At 47.9% G+C, this 23,920-nt stretch overlaps 1 protein-coding gene across 15 annotated transcripts in view; it reads left to right on the forward strand.

Moving 5' to 3' along the window:
• Positions 1-23,920, forward strand: part of Epb41l1 (erythrocyte membrane protein band 4.1 like 1) — a 121,611-nt gene that overhangs the window by 60,275 nt on the left and 37,416 nt on the right. For 10 of the 15 annotated variants that reach the window (XM_076851794.2, XM_076851789.1, XM_076851791.1 and 7 more), the window contains 9 exons: positions 10,432-10,622; positions 11,531-11,695; positions 13,644-13,775; positions 14,271-14,313; positions 16,513-16,588; positions 19,038-19,256; positions 21,579-21,666; positions 21,810-21,962; positions 23,676-23,773. In XM_076851794.2, coding sequence (XP_076707909.1) covers positions 10,446-10,622; positions 11,531-11,695; positions 13,644-13,775; positions 14,271-14,313; positions 16,513-16,588; positions 19,038-19,256; positions 21,579-21,666; positions 21,810-21,962; positions 23,676-23,773 — 1,151 coding nt within the window. In that variant the 5' untranslated portion in view covers positions 10,432-10,445. The remainder of the gene's footprint in view (positions 1-10,431; positions 10,623-11,530; positions 11,696-13,643; positions 13,776-14,270; positions 14,314-16,512; positions 16,589-19,037; positions 19,257-21,578; positions 21,667-21,809; positions 21,963-23,675; positions 23,774-23,920) is intronic. The other 5 variants (XM_076851799.1, XM_076851785.1, XM_076851786.1 and 2 more) reach the window with 1 other exon arrangement.

Genomic DNA, 23,920 nt, shown 5'->3' on the forward strand with positions numbered 1-23,920 from the left:
TCTCTTAGGATACTGTAAGCTGCTGGGGTCTTGCTGCTGCTCAATCTCCAAGTGTCCTTGGAAGATTATTTGTGTTCCCTGGACCCCAGTTTGTCCATCTGTATGGTAGTGATGCCTTACTGATCAGAACCATTGCTACCACCTGCTGAGTATCTGCTGTACGTCAAATACTGTGCCAAGAGAACTTCATGTGCACTATCTTGTTTCATTCTCACTAAATGCCTTTGAGATGCAGGGGTTATTATTCTCATTTTCCCTGATCACACTGGCTCTCAGAGAGGTTATGTACCTGTCCAATGTCACCAAGCCTATGGAGTCAAGATTCCAGCTCTGCCTCCAAAGCAGTTGATTGGTGAGGTCTAAGCAAAATGGGGATTATAAAAGATCCTTTAAATTGTAAAGCACCCTGCATGTGGGAGGGATTGATACTGCTGTTAGGATTTCTACATCCAGAGCAACGGTAGCTTTGGTTACATGGTTTATAGCAAATTGGAGGTCGTGGGATGTAGCAGGACTGGGAGGGAAGAGTGCTGGGCTCTGGGCCAGTAGACCTGGATCCTAGTTCTGCTGTATTCAAACTGAGTGGCTTTGTGACCTTGACCAGCTGAGTTGACCTGGGGAATAAGCCCCTCTGCCCTGAGTGGCCCAAGAACAGCAGGATGAGTTAAAGCCCGGAAGGGAGTATTCACGTAGCCTCTTAGCTTCGCCTGGCTCTCTGGGGATGCCTTGCCAGAGGGAGGTCTGGGCTGCCTCCTGTGCGTCATCAGCATGGTCCAAGCAGGAGGCACTTCTTCTTTCTGATGTCGTTACTCTGCAGATCTGGGCTGTCACGTGGTCCCCGACCCACAACTGCACCTCAGTCTGTGGCTGTGCCGAGCATGTGAAACTTTTGGGCAAGAAGCCAGTGCTGACGGTAGCAGCCTCTTCATATCACTTGGTTTTATTTAATGCAGTGCCCATGGGTACTGCAGGCCTTGAGAAATTGTCACCTCTCTAGTGCCATGTCCAGCTAGACCTGAGCACCCACTGTAAGCGGACTGTGGTTCAGCTCCCTTTTAGATCCTTGGGGCCTGGCTGGGAGGGGCACAGCCAGCACCCTCCAGTCATTTCATTCACATTCATCCAGAGAGGGTGACTTGAGGAAGCGCATGTTCCATACAGGGGGAGCCCCTGTGGGAAGGGATCATCATTAGCGTTTGGGAGAGGAGAATAAGCCCCATAGTGCACTCTCTGTTTTTTCTTTTCATTCTTCTTTTTCTTCTCTGGCTTCTAAAGTAATACATAATAGTAGAAAACTGGAAAATACAGAGAAGAAGAAAAACAATCCTGCATTTCCTCCTCCCAGGGAATGCAATAGTTAATGTTAGTCTCTGGACTTAAAAATAAAGATGAGAGGATCTAATGTCTCTGTAGCACCAACTAGAGGGTTTGGTGACATGATCCAACTCCGTTTTCACAGTGAAATTGTCAGGTATGCAAAGTTATCCTCATGATTTTACAGATGAAGAAACTGAGGCACAGGGAGATTCAGGGACCTGCCAAAGGTCTTCCTTCATCATCTTTATCTTCCCTTTGTCATCCTAAGTCTTTAGACTGTGCAGCCTCTTCCCAGGCTCCCCTCCCCGATTCATACACACTTCGTGCCAGGTGGTGTATCAGCAGCCTCTGGCAGGGAACAGAATTCTCCTCAGATGCTTCAGCTGAGGAGATGTTAATGCAGGTGTGATCAGGGTTGAGCGAACCCTCGGGGGTATTGAGGCACCCACAAACTAGCAATGACAGAGTCCGTCTTCCACTCCCAGCCTGAATGAGTCGAGAGAGGGAACAATGTTACCTGTACTCCATGATGGCCAGAGCAGGGCAAGGAGCTGTCACAGTGGGGCTTGGGGGGGGGGAGGGGAAATTGGGGAAGGTATACTCAACACATTTCTTCTTCTGCACTCTGCCCTCCTGCCAGCACCTTCTGTTGGTCAAACTCAAACAGAAGCAGCAGGAAAGAGTCTCAAGGGACAGTTCAATGGGTCAGCCTCCACTTCTTTAAGCAGGACATGGATCTGGGGGTACAAACGGAGGTACCAGCCTAGGACGCGTTGTTGCAGGGAGATGGAAGAGATGTGCCCCCTGGCCTCCCAAAAAAGAAATCAGAGTTGTCTTGGTAACTGTACTTACTGAAAACATCAAAACAAAAGAGTTTTTTCTGCCTGGCATTCTCTTGGTTCTTGGTGCCTCCTGCTCTCTGCCCACTCCCCCGACTCCTGTTTCTCCCTACTTCCTTCTTTCTGTTCTCTCTCCCCTTCTTCCTGTCACTACCTCTATTCTCATCTGGTTCAGAATTCCCAATAACATCTGGGCAGAAGTCTTTGGAGTCTTCCATGTCAAAGATTTAGAAGAGACAGCCTTTCTGTATAGGGAGTGACTTCTCATGGCCGTGGACCCACGCGGCTGTGTGACCTCATGTTGTTCTGCTCTACGTGTGTGTGCTTCTCATGCTTCTCAGATACCCGTCATAAGCATCTGTATCATTCTCTCCTCTGTATTTGGTGGGACTTTAACCACAGCTCTCAATCCTTCCATTCTCTGTAATACCTTTAGCACCATGGCATTACTCTGTGGAGGACCGGAGTTCTTATTTCTGTTTGACAGATGAGGAAACTAAACTGATAGTGAGAAAGAGGTGATCAAGTAGGAAGTGGCAGCATGGAAACAGGAAGCAGTAATACAGATTCCCAATGCAGCTCTTCCCAATGTGTTTGCTTTTCAATCCTTAGCTAGCTTCTCCCCTGGGAGAAATTAGTATGAGTTGAGCCACTGAAACTGCTGAAATGCCATCTAGTGGGAAGGACTTGGGAGTCAGAGAGACCTGGCATGGCCCTATGACCTTGGGTAAATCATTTTGTCTCTTTGAGCCTGTGTGTTCTCATCAGTAAAATAAAGAGGAAAATGTTAGGGATTTGGATTGAAAAATTGGGTGCTTAAAGGTCTGAGAAATCTTCGGGAGAGGCTGGCTGGCTGGGAGCCATGAAGTTTTCCCAAGGTGAATGCAGTCCTGGTGAATGCATCCCAGAATTCTGGCACTGTCATTTATTAGCCATGTGATCTTGGGCAGCTTGCTTAACTTCAGCTCCTCCTTTTGTAAATTGGAGATAATAAGAGTACCTATTATAGGTTTTTGTGAAGATTAAATAAGTTAGTTAATGTACTTAGATCAATGCCTGGCAAATAGCAAACTGTATAAATGTTAACTCTGTAGACTATTAATTTAGTTGTTGTGTTTTGTTTTAAGACAAGGTGTCACTATGTTGTGCAGGCTAGCCTTGAACTCCTGGCTCAAATGGCCCTTTTGCCTCGGCCTCCGGAGTAGCTGGGACTAGAGGTGCACAATGCCAGGCCCAGCTAAATGTTGACTTTCTTGTTGTTATTTGTGAAGAACTGCGTTAAGCCCTGGAGAGAATGGCAAATGAGACAGAGATCTTTCTGGAGCTTATATTCTAAAGGAAGAATAGAAATGAGTAAGTAAATTTGTCAATACGTATAAGTTCAGTTTATGGTGATTCCTATGAAAACAGACAAGCAAACCCAACATGCTTACTTATAATGGATACAGAGTTTCTGTCTGAGGTATTTAATTTTTTTGGAAATAGATGGTGGTGATTGTTGTACAACATTGTGAATATAATTAATGCCCCTGAAAATTGTTGTACTTTAAAATGATTAAAAATGAAAAAAAGGCAAAACCAAATAAACAATTTAGCATGATATAACCTAAAAGATAGGGAGAGGGATCCATTTGAGACAGGATGGTCAAGGGACACACATAGATTTGCAACTTGAAGGTGAGAACTGTCACACTAAGAGTGCAGATGAGCTTACTATCCATCCAGAGGGATCATTAAGGACAAAGCCTCAATGCAGAGGCAAGCCTGGCACAGTTGAAGAACAAACAGAACGCCAGTATGGCAAGCTCCCAGTGGTGGTGGCGGGGTTGGGAGGCCGTAGGGGACTGGCAAATTGGACCTGGTGCTGGAAAGAGAGACAGGGCCATATGCAGAGTCCTACGGCTTGCTATTGTGTTTTATTTTGATGCAAAGCCATCAGAGGGTTTGTTGGTCATTGTTGTTGTTTTGTGGTACTGGGGATTGAACTCAGGGTGCTGTACCACATCCTCAGCCCTTTTGATTTTTTATTTTGAGACAAGTTCTCCCTGTGTTGCTGAGGTTAACCTCAAACTTGTGATCCTTCTGCCTCAGCCTCCAAAGTAGCTGGGATTACAGGTGTACACCTGGCCGGCAATTGGAGGTTTTAAGGAGGACGTCCACCTGGAGTTTTGAAAGAAATCCTTGTGGATGCTCTCTGAAGAGTAAACCCTTGATGTGGCCACAGGAGCAGGCTGGGACAGCCATCCTGGTGTGAGCCAGTAGTGGTTTGGACCTGAGCAGTTGCTAGGAATGAGGGTGGGCGATAGAGAAAAAGACCACATCTGAATTACTGGGCTCAGAGATGCTGACTCATGTTAACCCTGATCAGAAGGCTAACCAGATGCCCTTGATTCATTTTTTAAAATATTTATTTTTTAGTTGTAGGTGGGCACAATATCTTTATTTCATTTTAATGTGGTGCCGAGGATCAAACCCAGTGCCTCACACATGCTAGTCAAGTGCTCTACCACTGAGCCCCAGCCCCAGCCCCTGTCGATTCATTTTTAAGAAGAGGTACAACTGCTGGGCCAAGTGGGTATTGCCTCAGCGGGGCTGGGACACCCTCTCCCTGCAGGCCACTCAGATGGAGATCCATAGTGTGATAAGGCTTCTTAGTGCCCTGGAAGGTGAACCAGAGGAGCCAGATGGTGGCTGTAATGTTGCAGAGTCTCAGCTGCTGGCAGTCTGCTGGGCCAGCCCCAGCCCAGGCCAGGCCAGCACCCCTGACAATGCTGGGCCTCTCTCCCCAGACAGGACTGGCGCGGGCGCTGTCAGCATTCACTTTTCTGGCTGACCTTTCCTTTTTTCTAATCCCATGCATTCAGCCTTTCATACATTGGTGTCATCAGTCTGGCCCTGCTGGCCTCTGTGTCCGAGTATATCTCTTGCTGCATCCATTTCTGCCATCAGTTTGCAGGCCAGTGCTCACTGAGGCTTCCATTACTCGTTTAATTCTGTTTTCCTATGTTTTACTGGGTGCACACTATGCTAAGTGCTCTCTGTGTTATTTTCCTGAATCTCTATCCCTATCCTAAGAAGGGGGAAGGAGGATCTCTATTTTATAGACAACACAACTGTGGCTTAGAGAAATGAAGTCACTTGCCCAAGTTCACGGAGTGAGTGAGTATTGGAACTTGGCTTTGGGGTCTCCCTGTGCCTGACTCCAAAGTCTGTGCTTTTAACCACTGAGCAGTAGAGCCCCCTGCCCTGCTGTGCTGTGTGGGATCTGTGAATGTCTGTGAAGTCTCTGGCCTGGCTCTGGCCCACAGAGGTGCTCAGTGATGGGAGTTCCATCTTCCTCCAGCAGTCAGAGTGACATTCTTGACTCTTCTAAGCTTGCTCTCACCACCCCAGCTCTTTCACTTCTCCCAAAGTCCAACCTGTCCCTTCTGCCAGGACGTCTGGTGCTCCCCTTTACAAGGTTCTCAAAGTATCAGAATGCCAAGGTCTCTTCTGTTTCTTGCACAGCCCCCTTGGCCCATCCCTCTAGGCCTTTGCCCAAATGGTGACGCAGCTCAAAAGCCCTCTGTGCCATCTTCTATCTAAACACTCCTAACTCCACCTCTAGCCCTTATCCTAGATGTCATCTTTGGAAACTACAGGCCACATTATTAATCATCAGGTCCAGACTCTTCTGAGAGGCTGATACATACACTAGCAAATCTAAGTCACAACATGCCATCTCCTGGGACAGTGTCATCCTCTTGTTGCAGCAAGCTCCATGGGAACCAGCACGTGCTTTCCCCAAGGATCCCCTCTGGGTCCTGACCTGGCCTGCCACCTAGCAGTTTCCATCAGTCTGTGCTGACCTGGGCCTGGGCAGATCTGTGCTCATGTGGCCAGCTGTGTCAGAAGCCAAGGCCAGGTCCTTGGCCCCTTCTTTGTGGCCTAGTGAGAGAACCATGTTGTTATCCTTGGATTAGTCAAATAGAGATTTCATCATAGGTTTTAGATAAGATACTGCATTTTTCTTTTTTAATTCCTAAATTAAAACCAAATTTTAATGGACTTTCTTTATCTCCTTCTAATCCTGTGATATCAAGCCGTGGGTGTACATTAGAAAAAAAAAATTTTTAACCTTTAATTTTTTAAACAATTATTTAAGGAGCCCTGCAGGCATGGTGATGCCCGCCTGTGGTTCCAGCTACTCAGAAGGCTGAGGCAGGAGGATCATTTAAGCCTAGGAGATCAAAGCTAGCTTGGCCAACATAGTGAGAACCCCATCTGAAAAAATAAATTAATCAACAAATAATTCAAGGAATCTCCAACTATAGTAGAAAAATCAAGAGCTACATTTAAATTGAAAGAAGCAAAAAATAGCAATCTGTATCCAGAAATAACTATGGGTAATACGTTTTTACATTTTCTATGTAGATGTTTCTTGACATAGCACAGTGTTGTTGCCTGAAAAACCCAGTGTAAGTTGAAAATATCATAAATAAAAAATGCATTCAAGGCCTGGGGATATAGCTCAATGGTAGAGCACTTGCCTAGCATGTGTGAGGCACTGGGTTCAACTCTCAGCACCACATATGAATAAATAAAATAAAGGTCCATCAACAACTAAAAAAATTTTTTCACCTACTGAATAGCTTAGCTGAACCAAACTTCAATGTACTCAGAACACTTACATTAACTAACCTATAGTTGGGCACGGTCTTCCAACACAAAGCCTATTATGTAATAAAGTGTTACAAATCTCCTGTCATTTTTTTTTAGAGAGAGAGAGAGAGAGAGAGAGAGAGGAGAGAGAGAGAGAGAATTTTTTAATATTTATTTTTCAGTTTTCGGTGGACACAACATCTTTATTTTACTTTTTATGTGGTGCTGAGGATCGAACCCCGCGCATGCCAGGCGAACATGTTACCGCTTGAGCCACATCCCTAGCCCCAAATCTCCTGTCATTTATTGTATACTATACTGAAAGTAAGAAGCAAAATGGTTGTCTGGGTATGTTTTCACATTGTCATAACTTCAAAAACATGTAAGTTGGGGCTGGGGTTGTGTCTCAGTGGTAGAGTGCTCGCCTAGCATGCACGAGGCACTGGGTTCGATTCTTAGCACCACATAAATGTAAAATAAAGATATTGTGTCCACCTAAAAAACTTAAAAATAGATAAATCTTTAAAAAAAAACATGTAAGTCGAACCACCGTAAATTGGGGGCCATCTGGATCTGTGTGTGTATTTTAATTAAAATAGGACTCATCTGTATAAACTGTCATGTCCTGTGCTTCGTCATTCAAACGTTGTCCAGGATTTTTGTATCCTTTTTTCTTCCACTTGCTGAGAGGATGAGGGATCATCTATCCCCTGCCCCTGGCCGTGGGGCATCTTGGTGTTCAATTGGGCCTGAGTGCTTTTTCCTTCTAGGTGTGTCTGATGGGGTTTGCTTGAGGCAGCCAGGTGCAGAGGAGAGAAAATGGACCTGGAGTTAGGATCTGGGAAGTCAGGCAGCTGGGTGGGGAGGAGGGTGGATGGAGGAAGAAGAGGAGCCCTGTCTGAGGAGGTGACTGTCATTCAAGTTTCTCGATCTCTGAGTCTCACCTGTAAATGAAGAGGAATAAATTTAATTATCTCAAAAGACATCCAGCTCCTCTTATCGGTGGCACTGTCTGCAGCAGGCTCTGCTGGAGACACACAGGGAAGACGGGGTTATTTTTTTAACATTGCTTTCCTGGGTTATTTCCAAGGACACCCAGACCTGGGAGAAAGTTCTGAGGGTCTGAGGGCCTCCAGGCGGAGACCACCAGGAGTGGGGGAGTGGATGCACCCCTGCACTGCCTGGCATGAGAGTCACACAGATTCTGCTTCTCACCGCATAAAACAGGCACATTAATCTGTGGATTTTTTTTTAAGTGAAATTAAGTAAGCATTTATTTCAAGGGTTCTTGCCTATCGGTCTTACCTAACATGATAACTCGTATCAAGGGCAGGTCTAGGAAAGATCCTGAGCCTGGCAGACAGGTCTCAGGTTGACCTTTCCTAGGCTGCGAGCTCCCCTAGAGCAGTTTTTGTCACTTTGTGTCCTGGCCCAGAGTCAGCACTTAATGTCATGTGAGTGATGGAGAGCTTTTATGTAACTATGGCTTGAAGATGTACCCCTAGGGCCCAGTATAATGGCTGGAGGGAAAGCCTTTGTGAGTGGGAGCAGGGCAATGTGGCCAAGGCCCTCCCTTACTCCACCTCTTTCTTCTTCCCCTTGTTCTTCTTCTGGTACTGGGAATTGAACCCGCGGTGTCTACATCCCAAACCCTTTCTTTCTTTGTGTGTGTGTGTGTGTGTGTGTGTGTGTGTGTATTTAATTTTTTAAAATTGTAGATGGACACAATACTTTTATTATTTTTTATGTGGTGCTGAGGATCAAACCCAGTGCCTCACACGTGCTAGGCAAGCAATGTACCACTGAATTACAACCCCAGTCCTTATTTATATTTTTCATTTTGAGACAGGGTCTTACAAAGTTGTTTAGGGCCTCACTAAATTGCCCAGGCTGGCCTCAAACTTGTGATCCTCCTGTTTCAGCCTCCTGAGTTGACAAGTGTGCACCACCACCCCCAGCCCTCCTAATCTTTCTTCTTAACAGTAACACCCATAACAACACACCGTCTTATTTGTGCTAGAAGCTCCAGCTCACAAAGCTTTCCACTTGTGACCAGCTCTGTGTGGACTGAGGATGCCATGACCCCTCCAGAGCCCTGGGGTGCCCCTGTGGCTGAGTGGGGCTCTTAGGGTTCCCGACTTTCTGTCCAGCACTTTTACTTTGGGCCACACAAGTACCCACAGGAATGCAGAGAGAGAAACCAAAGAATAAAAATAACGGACTGGGGTAGGAGAGCCCTTGCCTAGTACGCATGAGGCCCTAGGTTCAATCCCAGCACTGCAAGAAAAATAAAGGAAGTTGGGGCAAGGACTCTGCATTGCCTAGAGTGGATTCAGTGTCTACTTGGCCATCAGAGGCCTACCCTGGTGGATGGGGTGGAGAGAGGGGCCTGATGGGTCTAGTCTGTATCTTTCTCATACACAGTAGTCTGATGGATTTAGAGGAAAGGCCTGCATTTAGTGGTGAGGGTTCCTGCTCATTTCTCTGTTCCCCTGGTTTTAGCTACAAGCCACCCCCACCCTTTTGAGGATCCACTAATTGGGATCAGGTGTGGGTGCTTTTGCCCTTAAAATAACACTTGTAGGTTAATATCTGTCTATCCATCCATCCTCCCATTTAAAAAGATACAAGTTAATTCCAAATGATATAAAGTGAAAAATCAAACTTCCTCGCTTATCTCACCCCATTCCTAAGATCTCTTTCACTTTTCCTTTAACCTCTGGTGAGTGTCCTTTCAGATCTTTTCCTAACTGTGTAAAACACAAACATATGGTGCTGAGGTTATTATTTATTGTTTTTTAAATATGTAAATATGACTATGCTGTTCTCTCTCTCTGTCTCTCCAGTTGACTAATTTCAACAAAATAGTTGAACACTAGGTTCTTGATTCTCTCTAGAATTTCATTTAATGCTTTGAGGGGGAAATACTAATAGTTTGTCCCAGAAATAATACCTTAAGTCCCTCACTTTGTAGAGAGGTAAAGTGATTGCCACATTTGTGGCAGACTTGGGCCAGAGCGCATTCCCCTGACTTTGACATGGGTAGGGTGGTGTATTTTTAACAGGTGCTTACCTGCTGTTATCCCTGTGGGCCCATCCTGACAGAATCCCTGGGGGTGGGACTGAGATGTATGTGCAAGAATTATTGTAGCTTGGGGCATGAAGAGGCTTGTCCAGACTCAGTGCCCAAAGGGCCCGAAACTCAGGGTTCTCTTGATTGAGTTCAGTGCATTCAGTGTTTTTGAGGGAATAGCATGTGCCAGGTACTGTGGTTGGAGACAGCCTGGCCAGGGTCCTGCCTGAGGCTAGTTACCCTGTGCCTCCTTGGTAGAGTGGGGGCTCTCTGAAGAGACCCTCATTATCCCTAGAAAGGGCTCAGATTCTAGATCTGGGCTGAGAGATCAGAGTCCTTGAGGATCTATGGGCACAGGGTGGGAGGGGGACCTATGACCTCAGCTGCTGCCACTAACTCCTCACTTCTCATGACTCCATCTTCCCTTTCCCCCATCCCTCCCTCCCTCCTTCTCTGTCCATTTGCCTCCATCTGTCTCTCTCTGCATGTGGTTCCTGCCCCCTCTGTTACACTATCACCGTCCCTTTCCCCTGTCACATGCTTTCCTTCATGCCAATGCAGGCGTGCTGGTCACCATGACAACAGAGACAGGCCCCGATTCTGAGGTGAAGAAGGCTCAGGAGGAGGCCCCACAACAGCCTGAGGCAGCTGCTGCTGTGACCACCCCTGTGACCCCCGCAGGCCACGGCCACCCAGAGGCCAACTCCAATGAGAAGCATCCGCCCCAGCAGGACGCTCGGCCTGCTGAACAGGTATGCACCTGAGGGCCTGAGGGCCTTCCTCCTGCCCAGCCAGTCCTGGGGGTTCCAGTTCTTAGGGACCCAGTGTTTCCTCATCAGGAAGGAAGGAGGAAACTAAGATTTATTTGTGACCCATTATGTGCTGAGCACTATGCTGGGAGCATCGCGATCCCATTTATATTTAATTCTCTGCTCATTTCTCCATTTTACACTTGGAGAAATGGGCGGAGTAGAATAAAGTGAGTTACCCAAAGTTACCTTGCCATGAAGTGATAGAGGCGGAAGTCAAACCTAGGCCTGACCTCCAAAAACTGTTCTTTCAACTTTATTTTCCCACCTTTGAGCCTTTTCATTCTAGCTTAGCAAGCCCAATGTGACCCTGGAGCACCTTAAAGTTTTGGGGTGATTTGAAGGATCATCTAGCCCCCAAATTCATACCTCCTTACTTCACAACAGGCCCAAGGAGGTCAGGGACTGAACCAAGGCCATTGAGGGAATCAGGGTTGGGCTCTGGCCCTTGCCTCCAGGTGATCCGTCAACAGCTGCCAGCCTCATGCTAACCCTGTGACAGTCGAGAAGGAGGAGCCAGATGGTTGCCCCATAACTGGCACACTATTCCAGGGAGGCAGGAGAGCTCTAGTCGTGGGCTTGGTTTTGTGGGAGACTTCTGCCTGAAGATGCTGCCCTGTTAGCAGCAGCCTCCAGGGAAGACTCAGATGAAGAGCCCTCATTGCCCATGGAAACTTGAGTTCTCCTATACACACCAAGCCATGGCCCCTGGTTACCCTGTGGATCACAGAGGGCAGTGACTCTCATGGTGGAGTCTGTCCAGCCCCAGCTATCCCTGATGGCTTTTTGTTTGTGTGAAAGGCTATGGCTTCAAGTTTAATGACCAGACTCTTTCTTGCTTGGACCTACAGAGTCTAGACATGGAGGAGAAGGACTACAGCGAGGCCGATGGCCTATCAGAGAGGACCACGCCCAGCAAGGCCCAGAAATCACCCCAAAAGATTGCCAAGAAGTACAAGAGTGCCATCTGCCGAGTCACTCTGCTCGATGCCTCTGAGTACGAGTGTGAGGTGGAGGTAGGGGAGCACCCAGCGCCATATGTCCTGTCCCTGGCTGGCTGGCTTCAGAGCCAGGGCAGGCTCCTATGTGTCCTTAGCCTGGCCAAACCAGAGGAGTCCTGAGCCAACTGCAGTGTCCAGGGAGATGACCTGGCCTGGCCCTTCTTTGTACAGATGGTGACAAGGCCCAGAAAGACCATTATGATTGCAAACAGAATTAGACATGTCACAGGGCTGGCATGAGGAAAAGGTGGCTATACCCTAGCAAGAATGTTACCATCTAAGGGCTGATCCGCATCACAGGGGCTTAGAAACTGGGCTGTTCTATCTCACCTTAGCGGATACCTACATTTAAACTAGAATCCCCTTTATTTTTTTTGGCGGGGGCGTGCTAAGGAGGGATCTTCCTTTCTTTGTGAATACTCCTTTCCAGGGCATCATCTCTAGTCTCCAGGACAAACTAGTTATCCGTGGTAAATGTGTCACCCAAGCACAGGGAATCAGTCCCTTGGAAGGATGCTCTCATCCATGTGGAAGGCCCTGTGACAGGTCCCTGCCTCACAGCAGCAGCATAACAGATGCCTCCTCTCCAACCCTCTGGCCCTACATTTAGTGTCTCCCGTCCAGTAAGGGCTCAGACTTGCCTCACTCTGAGCCCCTCCTTCCTTAGAAGTTTGCTTCTGCCTAGGCCCTGCACCCAGCCCTTCTCTACATTGTGTGGAAGAGTTCAGATGGTGGCCCCAACCCTGAGATCTATAGGAGCCCTTCTCCCCCATGCCCTGGTTTTAAGGGATGTGACTTCTTCTTCTTTTTCTTTACAATATCTTCATTTTTAAAATTTATTTTTATGTGGTGCTGAGGATTGAACTCAGTGCCCCACAAGTGCTAGGCAAGTGCTCTGTCATTTAGCTACAGCACCAGCCTCTGACTTACTTCTGAACTCTGGTAGGCCTGGGCCCCTCTTCTCCACAAGCTTTGGTTCTGTTTGTTTTTATGTGTGTTTCTTTGGTAGGAGGGTTTCAAGGTGAAATACCTTCCCTGCTCCTGGGCAAAATAAAGGGCTCTCTCTTTCCCTTTCTTTTCTGGCCCATGGTTCCCAGGGACTGCTTCAGCTTGCCCCAGAAGTGCTTGGAGTGTTTGGCTCAACCAGCTCACTCTCTCAGATGGGCTCCTGTAGGCTCAGGAATTCTCCTGTCCAGGCCTGGTCCCTGAAGAGACCTCATTCTTTCTCTGGAGTTCCCTAACTGGGTGGCAACTGCCTCGTGTTCCTCCTGACCTGGATCCCTTGACGGGTGCTTGTCTTCACACCTGGTGGGTTTGGCTTACCAAGCTGGCTCTGGGCTTTGTTGTGCTAAATCCTCATGCTGCGACTGTGGTTCAGAGTAGTCCCAGGCCTCCTTGCTTTGGAGTGGGAGAGGTGAGTCCAACTGTGCTGCTTCATGCGGAGGCTGGTTTAGGTCCCCTGAGCCTCTCTTCCACCTTACTTGCCACCTGGGGAGGCAGTGGCCCTCCAGACTGGTCTCTCTTGATCTCACTTAGATTTAGTGAAAGTCACACTATGACTCTAAGTCTAGGCCTTCCCCTTCTTCCCCTGCCCATGGGTCTCACTTTTTAGGGGATTCTTCTTTTCCTTTCCCACCCGAAGCTTAGGACTTTGGTGTTCCACTCCTTCTCTTGATTGATGTAAGGAAAGAGAAATCAGTCACTCCCCACACTTCCACTTCTACTTGCCCCAAGCAAGTCCACGATCTGGAGAAACCCCAGCAGGACTTGGAAGAAGGCTTGGCTGGGCTGAGCACTGTGCCCTGTACACTCAGCAGAACCATGTGGCAGGAGTGTTGAGGTCCTGTCCAGACACTGGAAGCCTCTTGAGAACTTTCTGGGTGTCTAGGTGGAGCCAAGAGCAGCTCCCAGTCCCACCATAAGGTGTTTTCTAACCTCACTGCCTCTCTGTTTTATCCTTTAGAAGCATGGCCGGGGCCAGGTGCTGTTTGACCTGGTCTGCGAGCACCTCAACCTCCTGGAGAAGGACTACTTTGGCCTGACCTTCTGCGATGCTGACAGCCAGAAGGTACCTGGCTGGGGGCCGGCCGCGAGGGTAGGCCTCTCCCCAAGGGTCTCTGTAGTCCTGGCCATATCCCATGACTTCCCTCAGACCTTCATTAGGCACCTTCCACTTGCATGTCCCCAAGGATCAGCCAGCCCTCTCCACCCTCTGTTCTGTCTCCACCCCACCCCCAGTCCTTTCTTGATGACTTGTAGTCACCCAACATGGGTATCTGGAGAGCCACAGCATGGCCATGTGAGTTGCTTAGATGAACTGAGGAGCCCGGCCAGTGTTTCTTCCTTTCCTTGGTGGAGTTGCAATACCTGGTCGCTGTGGCTGCCCCGGGGTGCTAGGTTCTAACTCTGCCATGGAATCCAGACCTCAGTCCCCTCACCTTTCTGTCCCAAAGAAAAAGCTTCTTTTGCCAGGGAAGGGTGTTCCCCACTAGCAAGTTTTCCCAACTGGCAGTTTCAGGACATTTCTCCCTTAACCCTGTCTGGCCCTCTCCTCCATCTTCCCTCCAAGGAACCCTGTTTTCTCTTTCAGAACTGGCTGGATCCCTCCAAGGAAATCAAGAAGCAGATCCGGAGTGAGTGGCTTGCTGTGGCTGGAGATGCGGTAGAAGGGGGGGCTGGGTGAACTGCTCCCTCCGACTTTGCTCTGCATGGCAGGTCTTGGGGAAGACAGGGCAGGAATGATATTGACATTGTTTCACAGATGATGAGACTGAGGTCCAGAGAAGAGAATGAGTCAGGCAGGTTAGCAGAGAAATCATAAAGCATTTAGGACATTAGTCCTAAAAGGTACCTTGAAAGTTATTCAGGACAGGGGACAAATAGGTGGCCTGGAAACAGTCACCCTCCTGCCCAGAGCTAGTGCAGACTTCAGTAACCAATGCCCCTTTCCTTAGAGGCTCAGAGAGGTGGTTACTTACATAAAGTCTCAGAGCCAGGTGTTGGCTGAGCCAGTTGGGCCCTGGCCTCCCAACCCCATCCTTCACTCTGTTCAAGGCCCTGTGAGGGCAGACAGCAGGCCTTTAACTTGTCCTTCCTGGCCTAGAGAGAAAGGCATGTTAGGAGGGCTATGGCAGCTTTCAAATGGAAGAAGGGGGAGTTTGGCTGCCTCCACAAGGGGCTTCAGTCTTTAAATGGATACAGAGCCTGGAGGCAGAGATGCCTCCATTAAGGGCCCCTCCCCCTGGCTGTGGTGCTCTCTCCTGGACTCCCTGGTCCCCTGGCTGGAAAGCTGTAGCAGAGCCTGTTGCCATGACAGCAGGCAGCTGGGCCCAGGGATGCCAGCTGACTCCGAGGGAGGGGGCTTGAGGAATTCTTCCTGTAGGTTCCTGTCAGTTGAAGACAAAGAGGCAGGCACACAGGCTTCTCTGGGGCTGACAGGGTCCTAGGCCTGGGATCTAGATTGTCCTTTAGCAGCCCCAGCCCTGCTCAGAGGCCTACCTCTCATGCTTGAAGGAATTGAAACAAGTACAGGCAGCCAAGTGTAGAGTACAGTGTTTAGTGAAGACCAAGGGCTTGGGGAAGAGGCAGTCAGCTAACTTCAGTCCTTGGCCTCCCCCTCCACCCTCCAGAGCTTGCCCATAGCCTTCCAGTGCTGCCCAGGCATGTAGCAATTGTTCCTTGTGGCACCTTAAACCATTGAGGAGTACGCTTGGTCCTTAGAAAGTGCCTCCTCCAGTGGATCCCCAGTCTCTGTCCCTCCTCCTCTACCTCCCAGCCGTTCATCCTACACCTGCCCTTTTGCCTCCTTTCTGTTGTTTGTAACAGCCACTCAGTTTTCTGAAGGTGGCTTCATGAGCCCTTGTGTCCTGAGCTTCAGCATCAGGTGTATCTCCTCCCGAGCCTCAGTACCGTCACCTAGGATGCCTGCAGCAAGTCCTCTGGGCCCTTGCTTCTCCTTGGCATGTGGACTAATAATTCCTGTCTCATATGGTGGTGGGGAGTGACAGTTAAATGACAAATGCATGCGTAGTGCCCAGCACAGGTTCGTCGCTCTCTTTTTTCTTCTGGCTTCCCTGGGGCAGTTGGGGCAGACACTGGGGCCAGAAGGCTTGGATTTGAATCCTGGCTCCAGGTAAGGCAACTGAGGCAGAGAACAGTTCAGCAGCACAAGAAGTAGTGATGTTATCATAGGTACAGCACCCACCAAGGTGCCTGTACACAGTACATCCAGCATGTACTAGCTATTGTTATTATTTATTATTACTGTTATCCCTGAGACAGTGATATCCCTTGGGGCTGCTTTTTCCCAGGAGTCCTTGTGGTCAGGACCCTGGGTTCTGGGATCAGATGACCAGAATTTGGATACCTGTTCTCTTCTACCAACCAGGAGAGTGACTTAACCTCTCAGAATCTTCAACTATATAAAGGAAACTTGACCTCAGGGTGGTTATGAAGATTAAAAACTACAAATGCACATGAAATTGAGCCTATTATCGCCTGGGCCTCCATGTGCTCACCTGAGAAGTGGGGCTAATCACAGGACTTCCAGGGTTGTTTTGAGGTTAAGTGAAGTGATATTTGTGAAGTAATTCACAGTGTGCCTGATATACAGCAGTAGTTCTCTTTCTATCTTCCCATTGATAGCTCATAAGGCTCAACCTGGGCCTCAGTTTCCTCATCTGTCAAGTGGGAACAATTTTCTAGGCTCCATGATTAGATTATCTTGAGATTTAGAGATAGGAGAAGGCTTTGAAGACTTGCTGGTAGGCTGGTGCATCTGGGCCACTCTTTGGATGTGGTCTCTCTGATCTCTCCCCATCTTCTCCTCTCAGGCAGCCCCTGGAATTTTGCTTTCACAGTCAAGTTCTACCCCCCTGACCCAGCTCAGCTGACGGAAGACATCACGAGGTGAGGGGTGGGCCAGGAGAACTGGCCCTGTGGGATTATGGATGAGGGCACTTGGCCTGGGAGACATGGAACTGTAAACAACAGCAGATTCAAATGTGGCTATCTGCCGGGGCCAGACCGTTGGCAAAGGTAGCAGGCTATGTGAGAGAAACAGGGAGGCAAAGGCAGTGGCCAGTGGCGGCTGACCCTTGACCTCAAAGAAGGCGGTCTCACATTGGTCTTTATGTCGCATTGTGAACTTAGAGAACTGACTCCATTTAAAACAGTTGCTATTTAGCCACTGTTGTCTCCTGGGAATTGGGCCTAATTTTGTAGTGAATCTAGAGATCGGAAAGTGAAAACTGCAAGCTTGAAATGTTGGCAACAGATGCAAACTTTTAAAAAGTGGTGGGACAAACCCCACACAAGTGAAGGCTGATGTGCTGGTGGACACCAGTTTGCAGTGTTGGAGATAAGGAGAGAGTAGAGTGCCTGTGCCACGTGGGGGCTTGGTCCTGTGTGTCATTCTGTGTACATGTCAGGCATGTGGAGATCAGACGAGGCCGGTGACCACCGTGGAGGGGAGGGCAGTCTGGGTGCCGGGATGACCATGGTTGCATACCCAGTCTGCTGCCTCGGGCCAGTAGATAAGGTGACCTGAGGGTATATCCAAAGGAAGAGCCCAGCATCCTTCTGAGTGGGAGCTTCCATGGGCTTATCTTGTCTCCAGGAACCAGAGCAAGAAGATTCCCCGTCTTTATCTAAGCCCCAGCCAAAGAGATGCCCTCATGTCAGGCTATCCTGGGACTGTGTCATTCATGTCATAGGCCCTACACCCCCAAAATAAGAATGGGTTTGAAGTTCTTCTGAAGTGGGAGAGGCTGCTAAGCCATCTCCTGTGCCCTCAGGTCCCTTTTTAATGCCTGCTGCCTATTTGTCAAGCAACAGACCAAGGTCAAGATGCTGACTCTGGCCTTGGGAGAGAAGACAGATATTCCTGGAGTAGATCGGGCCCCAGGCCTTGGCCTCATTAGCCCCACTCTGGGCCCTTAGGTTAGCTCAGTGCCAAGGTGACAGCAGTTGGATCTGAACTCCAGAGCTTTAGGCCAGCACAGCCCCCATCCCCTCTAGTCTTGTCCCCTGGTACCTCTCTTCTTTGTGCCAGACTCTGGGCATTGGGCTTCCAGGAACACCAAGAGGGAAGTTAGCCCTGCCCAGCACAGATGGCCCCTGGAGGTGGGGTGGTAGGAGCAGCTGATCTAGTCAAAAATAGTTGGGCCCAAAATAAACTGGTCAAAATGACAAATTGATTGAAATGAAAGATTGGTCAGAGAGTTTGGCAGTGATTTCTGAATTTTTAGACTTTTGAACAAAATGTCATAGGCCCATACTTGATGCTTATGACGTTTGAGTTACTGATCCTGTGTCTACATCTTGGCCCAGAACACACACTGAGGCTACATGTACTTTTATGACAAGGCTTCAGTTTGACTCTGAAATGTCACAGAGTACTAAAAACTGGACTAAGTAAAAGCCACTTGAAAGAGAAACAGGCAGTTGAAAAAAATGGTGAAACGGCAAAAATGGGCAGGAAGGCATTGCTGGCTAAAAATATACTAAAAAAATTTTTTTTGAATGCACAATAACCAAAAAAGCAATAACAAAATGGTTTTAAATGGTACTAAAAATTGTAAAATCATCCAAGTGTGCCTACAAGTCATAAAAAAAATCATGGCTTGGTGGTCGGAAAATGTTTCTTTAAACCAATTTATTTTTTAGATAATTCACTTAGAGCTGGAGGCAAAATAAAAAGTTTTGGGAAAGCATTGGCATGCAGGTCCATCTGGGCTGTGGAGTACAGTGCAGAGGTTAAAATCACTGCGCTTACATACGGCATGTCTTTGGTGAGACAAAGTGAGCTACAGAATCAGATATACCATTCAGTACCATTTACAAGTTAAAAACACCTATCCATCAAAACCACATACATTTTTGGGTGTCTATGGTGGATAAATGTCTAGAATACAACATGGATAACCGTGTTGACCTTGGGGAGGAGATTAGGAATGAAAAAGGGCACTAACAGGAAATTTAGAATCACCTCATAAGTTGTATTTTTTTCTTATAAGACTATATTAATTATATAATTAAAATTACAGGACATTTTTAAAAGGATAAAACCAGCAAAGTAGTCCTATTGAGCTTGAAAATGAATTAGACATTACAAACGCTCTTTTGGTAGAAAAAAGACCCTTCAAATTTAGAAGTGCGCCAAAATGCTGAAAGTGGTGTGAAATGTCACAGAATCATCTCACAGGATACAGCCAAATGATCAGCCCATGAAGTTCCAGTGTCTAGGGGTGTCCTTTTCCACAGATCCATGTGTTGAGCCGCTTGGTTCCAGGGACCCAGCCGGGCTGGGGGGTCTGAAGGCACAGGCCCAAGCCCACATCCTCTCTCCTGTCTCCAGGTACTACCTGTGCCTCCAGCTGAGGGCAGACATCATCACAGGCCGGCTGCCCTGCTCCTTTGTCACGCATGCCCTTCTGGGCTCCTATGCTGTGCAGGCAGAGCTGGGCGACTATGATGCCGAGGAACATGTGGGCAACTATGTCAGTGAGCTCCGCTTTGCTCCTAACCAGACCCGGGAGCTGGAGGAGAGGATCATGGAGCTGCACAAGACATACAGGTAAGAGGGCCTGTTGGCCTTTGACCAGAGGACTCTTTGCAGACCTGAAAGTCCTAGACTCCTGGTGCTGTGCTCTCTTGACCCCAGCTGCCTCTGCTCCTAACCTGAGGTGTGTCTGGGAGCAGATCATCTCCATCTGACAGGAATGACAGTGACTAGCTATGTGACTTTAAGTGGTCTCTTGGGGCCTCAGTTTCTTAAGTTCCTATATGGGTGTGATAATTCCCTGCCAGGGTCTCTGAAAACCAGTTTATCCGCCACTTAGAGATAATAATAACTATGTAGAGTTATTGTGGACATAATAATAACTGCTGTGTGCCTCCAAATAAGTATCCTGATGTCTGGATCTTGGCATAAAGTTCAAAAGTTTGGACTCGAAAACCAGCCTGCTTAGGTTCGCCATCTGGCTCTGCTGCTTTCTAACCAAGGGATCTTGGCACACCATTCTACTTCTTGTGCTTTGGCATGCTCATCTGTTCAATGTGGTGCTAGTAAACCCACCCTGTAGGGTTGTCAGGAGGGCCACATGGCACATATTAAAGACACATTGAATGTTGGCTCTTAGGGTTGCTATCTGAGTTGAGGGGTTGAGTAGTTGATTGTGCTGTGGAAAGCACCTTGTTCTAGGAGTTAGAAGATAATTAACCAGATATGTGTTTGTGGCTGATTATTTAATCTCTGAAAACCCTATTTTCCACCTATAAATGCACAGAATTAGCCAATCACTGTTTCTCAACTATTGCTGTTTGGGGCAGGAGAATTCATTGTGTAGGATGTTTAGCCTCCCTGGTTCCTAGGCTTTAAGTGCTCACAACACCACTTAGTTATTGTAACAACCAAAATGCTCCCCACCACCATTTCCAAGTGCTTGTTCTATAGGGCATCCTAACCCCTGGGGGTAACCCCTGGATCAAAATGGATCTAGGGTCCTTTTAAGCTAAAAGTACTTCAGGCTCCAAGCTTAAGGTTGTTAAGGGAACCCAATGTGATAAATTATTTGAAAGTGCATTTATGAACAGTGAAGTGCTTTGCCTGTGGGAAGGGCCATGGTGATGTTATCTTGTTACTATGGAGGATGGAGAGAATGACGAGGGTTGCATCTGTGGGCTGCATCTGGAGAGGAGGGGTGGAAGATGCATAGAAGAGCCTGCTGGGGTGTGATGAATGCTGGGTCAAGGGCAGCAGCAAGTGCATCTCTCAGAGACTCGCAAACCCGCCATGCTTGGTTAGTACTGACTGCTTGGTGTTGTGTTGAGTAGGATCTGACTGGTGAGCCATGGTCATCTGGGCACAAGAATGAGGGGCTGCCTACCATCTGTCATCCCTGTCTGAGATAGCAAGGTGCCTTGGAGATTTGCAAGAGCCATAATAATTCAGAGAAGGATATTCAGATCAATGTGGGCTGGAAATATGCTAATGATTGTCTCTATATCTCTTTGGACTTAAAGCACATGGACATCTAGCATCCAGGTGTCCCAAGCACATAGTGGCCCAGAGGTAGACAGGGCAAATTAAACAGGCTTGGAGGACAGAAGAGAAAAATGTGATGAAGTGGTTAGTAGTATGAATTCTGGAGCCACCTTGTCTGAGGTTAAATACTGACTCTGTGACTTAATAGCAGTGGGCCCTTGAGCTAGTTCCCTGCTTCCTCATCTGTAATATGGGAATGACCATGATACCTACCTTATAGGTTGTGATAAGGATTCTGTGAATTAATATATATATAAAGTACCTAGAACAGTAACTGGCACATGGTACTCAAAAAACAGTTGCTGTGACTAAGTATAAAATGTAGCCTGAGTTTCCCGACAGCCAAAGCAAAGAAAGAACCTTGATTAATTACATAACTTTTATTTTCAGAAAGGAGAATGTGTACTTGTTCTCCAGGAGAGATAAAGTAGCGTCTCATACAAAACTCTGAGAGACCTATCTTATGTGGGTAATAATTTAGGAGCCTTGGGTGATTATAATGAGCAATGTCTTCAGCAATAGTGTCACAGTCATAGAGGAAGAAGATTTATAGCTCTTGCTTAATTCAGTAACAAATGAGATAAAAATATGACTCTGACCAGCCCTTGTCTGCTTTTTTGGAGGAAATGAGACTGGACCAGAGCTTTGTGGGAGATGGGGATGGCTGGACAGAAGTGGGGATGATGGGCTCACCTTCCTGCCCTGAGGATACAGGGGAAGGACTCAAATGAGACTCAGCTACCCAGTGTCCTAGAAGCATGGGTTCTGATGGTGGCCACCTTCAGCCAGCAGGATTTGGCCTGGAGAATTCATTGTGTAGGATGATCTGGGTGATCACTTTCTTTCCCTCAGGGGCATGACCCCGGGAGAAGCAGAGATCCACTTCCTGGAGAATGCCAAGAAGCTTTCCATGTATGGAGTTGATCTGCACCATGCCAAGGTACTGCATTCCCCCTGAGGAAACCTCAGGCCCCTCCAGAGGACTTGGTGTGCCAGACCCTGTGTTACCTGCAATTTGGAACATTTTCATTTCTTGCTCCTCAAAGTTCATGACTTTTATTTCCCCTGATCTTTATAATGCAGGACTCTGAGGGCATTGACATCATGTTAGGCGTCTGTGCCAATGGTCTGCTCATTTATCGGGACCGGCTGAGAATCAACCGATTTGCCTGGCCCAAGATTCTTAAGATCTCTTACAAGAGGAGTAACTTCTATATTAAGATCCGGCCTGGGGAGGTAAGCCTGCCCTGGGACCCCTTGCTCCTCCTGGGACTGACCAAGTGCAGCTTGGCCTGAGTTTTTCTTACCCAGGATACATAGACTGGGTGCCGAGGATCATGGGAGACAGAGAGATCCCCTCCTTGGCTCCCCACAGACATCACACTTTGGATATATGTGCACACATGCACGCGTGCACACACACATACACACACACGAGCATAAATAAGGTAACTACAGTTCACTTTACACAGATAAATGAGTACATGTGTGTGCACACATGTTGGCCTGCATGTGGTCCTCCAGCATGTATGCGAATGCACAGGTGTGAGACCACACACATACAGATATGTGTCTACACCTCTTTCCCTTCAACTTCATATCTCTCCCATCCAAAGCCATTTGGTTCTACCATTAGAGTAACTGTGACCCACCTGCTACTCTTCTCCCTGCTGCACGAAGGCTGCGACAGCTGCCATTTCTCACCGACATCTTCACTTAACCTTTTTGCTGGCCTCCCTTCCTCCTCTTGTGCTCCAGGCCATTTTCCTCTGCTGCTAAGAAGATCTTTAAAATCCTTTAAATTGAATTCTTCCAACCCCCAGCCTCAACTTCCTCACCTTCGTTGCCTGAACTTTCAGGAGTGCTCTTTAGCTCTAGGGTTGAAGTTGAATTCTCATGGCAACCTGCCTTTCCCACCTCTCTCTTGCCACTCCTCCCCATACCCACGATGCCCTAGCCCCTCCAGCCTTTCCTGCAATCCTTGAATAAATCAAGTTCCTTCCTCCCCTGTATCCTTTGCATGTGATGTTCCCTCTGCCTGAAAGTCTCTTCCCCCTCTTCTCACATGGTTGGTTCCTCCCTGTGTTAGCTTTCTGTTACTGTAACAAAATTTCTGAGATAATAGAACTATAAAGAGGAAAGGTTTATTCTGGTTTATGGTTTTGGAGATTTTAGTCTGTGCCTGATTGGCTCCATTGCTTTGGGCCTGTGGTGAGAGCCCCAACATGGCAGGACCAAACTTAATTTTAGGGCCAGCATTCCAAAAAAAAAAAAAAAGGAAGAAATGCTTTTGACGGTATGCCCCTAATGACCTAAAACCTCTGCTAGGCCCCACCACCTAGCACCATGCTGGGAACTAAGCCTTTAACACACGGCCCTTTGGGGCACATTAAGATCCAAATTCTGGGGGCTGGGATTGTGGCTCAGCGGTAGAGCGCTCGCCTAGCACGTGCGGGACCCGGGTTCTATCCTCAGCATCACATAAAAATAAAAGCATGGTGTTGTGTCCATCTACACCTAAAACATAAATATTAAAAAAAGATCCAAATTCTAGCATGTCCCCATCCTTCAGATCTCAGCTCAAAGCACATCTGGCTAGAGGGCAGCCCTGGTCACCTTTTCTAAGTCACCCCAGCCCCAGGCTGCTCAGTTGTCCCCTCCTCTTGCACATCTCCCTTTATTCTCCTCATAGCCCTTGTTCATATCTGCAGTTACCTTGTTTACTCATTTATTATCTGAGTCCCACACTCCCTGGAATCTTCTGTCTTGTTCTCCACGGTGGCTGTGTATTTAGCACCAGGTCTATCCTAGAAGAAGGGCTTGATCTGCCTTGTTGATTACATGAATGAACCAGCCAAAGTTTCACATGCCCCAGAAGAGGTTCAGACAAATGGGCTGGTGGTGGGAGTGGCCCAAGCCTGCTTCTCACCCACCTATCTTGGTTTTTAGTACGAGCAGTTTGAGAGCACGATTGGCTTTAAGCTCCCAAATCACCGGTCAGCCAAGAGACTGTGGAAGGTCTGCATTGAGCATCACACATTCTTCCGGTGAGCTGACCCTGGGCTGGGGTAAGCAGGGATGAAGCAGAGGCCATACGGGTAGAGGGGAGCAGGAGGAGAAGTTAGTGGAGATGGCAGGGAAGCACCCCCTTCCGCCAAGTCTCCCTCTTCCTGGACCACTTCATGGTGTTGTAG

This window comes from Callospermophilus lateralis, chromosome 3 (assembly GCF_048772815.1).
Source record: "Callospermophilus lateralis isolate mCalLat2 chromosome 3, mCalLat2.hap1, whole genome shotgun sequence".
Taxonomy (NCBI): domain Eukaryota; kingdom Metazoa; phylum Chordata; class Mammalia; order Rodentia; family Sciuridae; genus Callospermophilus; species Callospermophilus lateralis.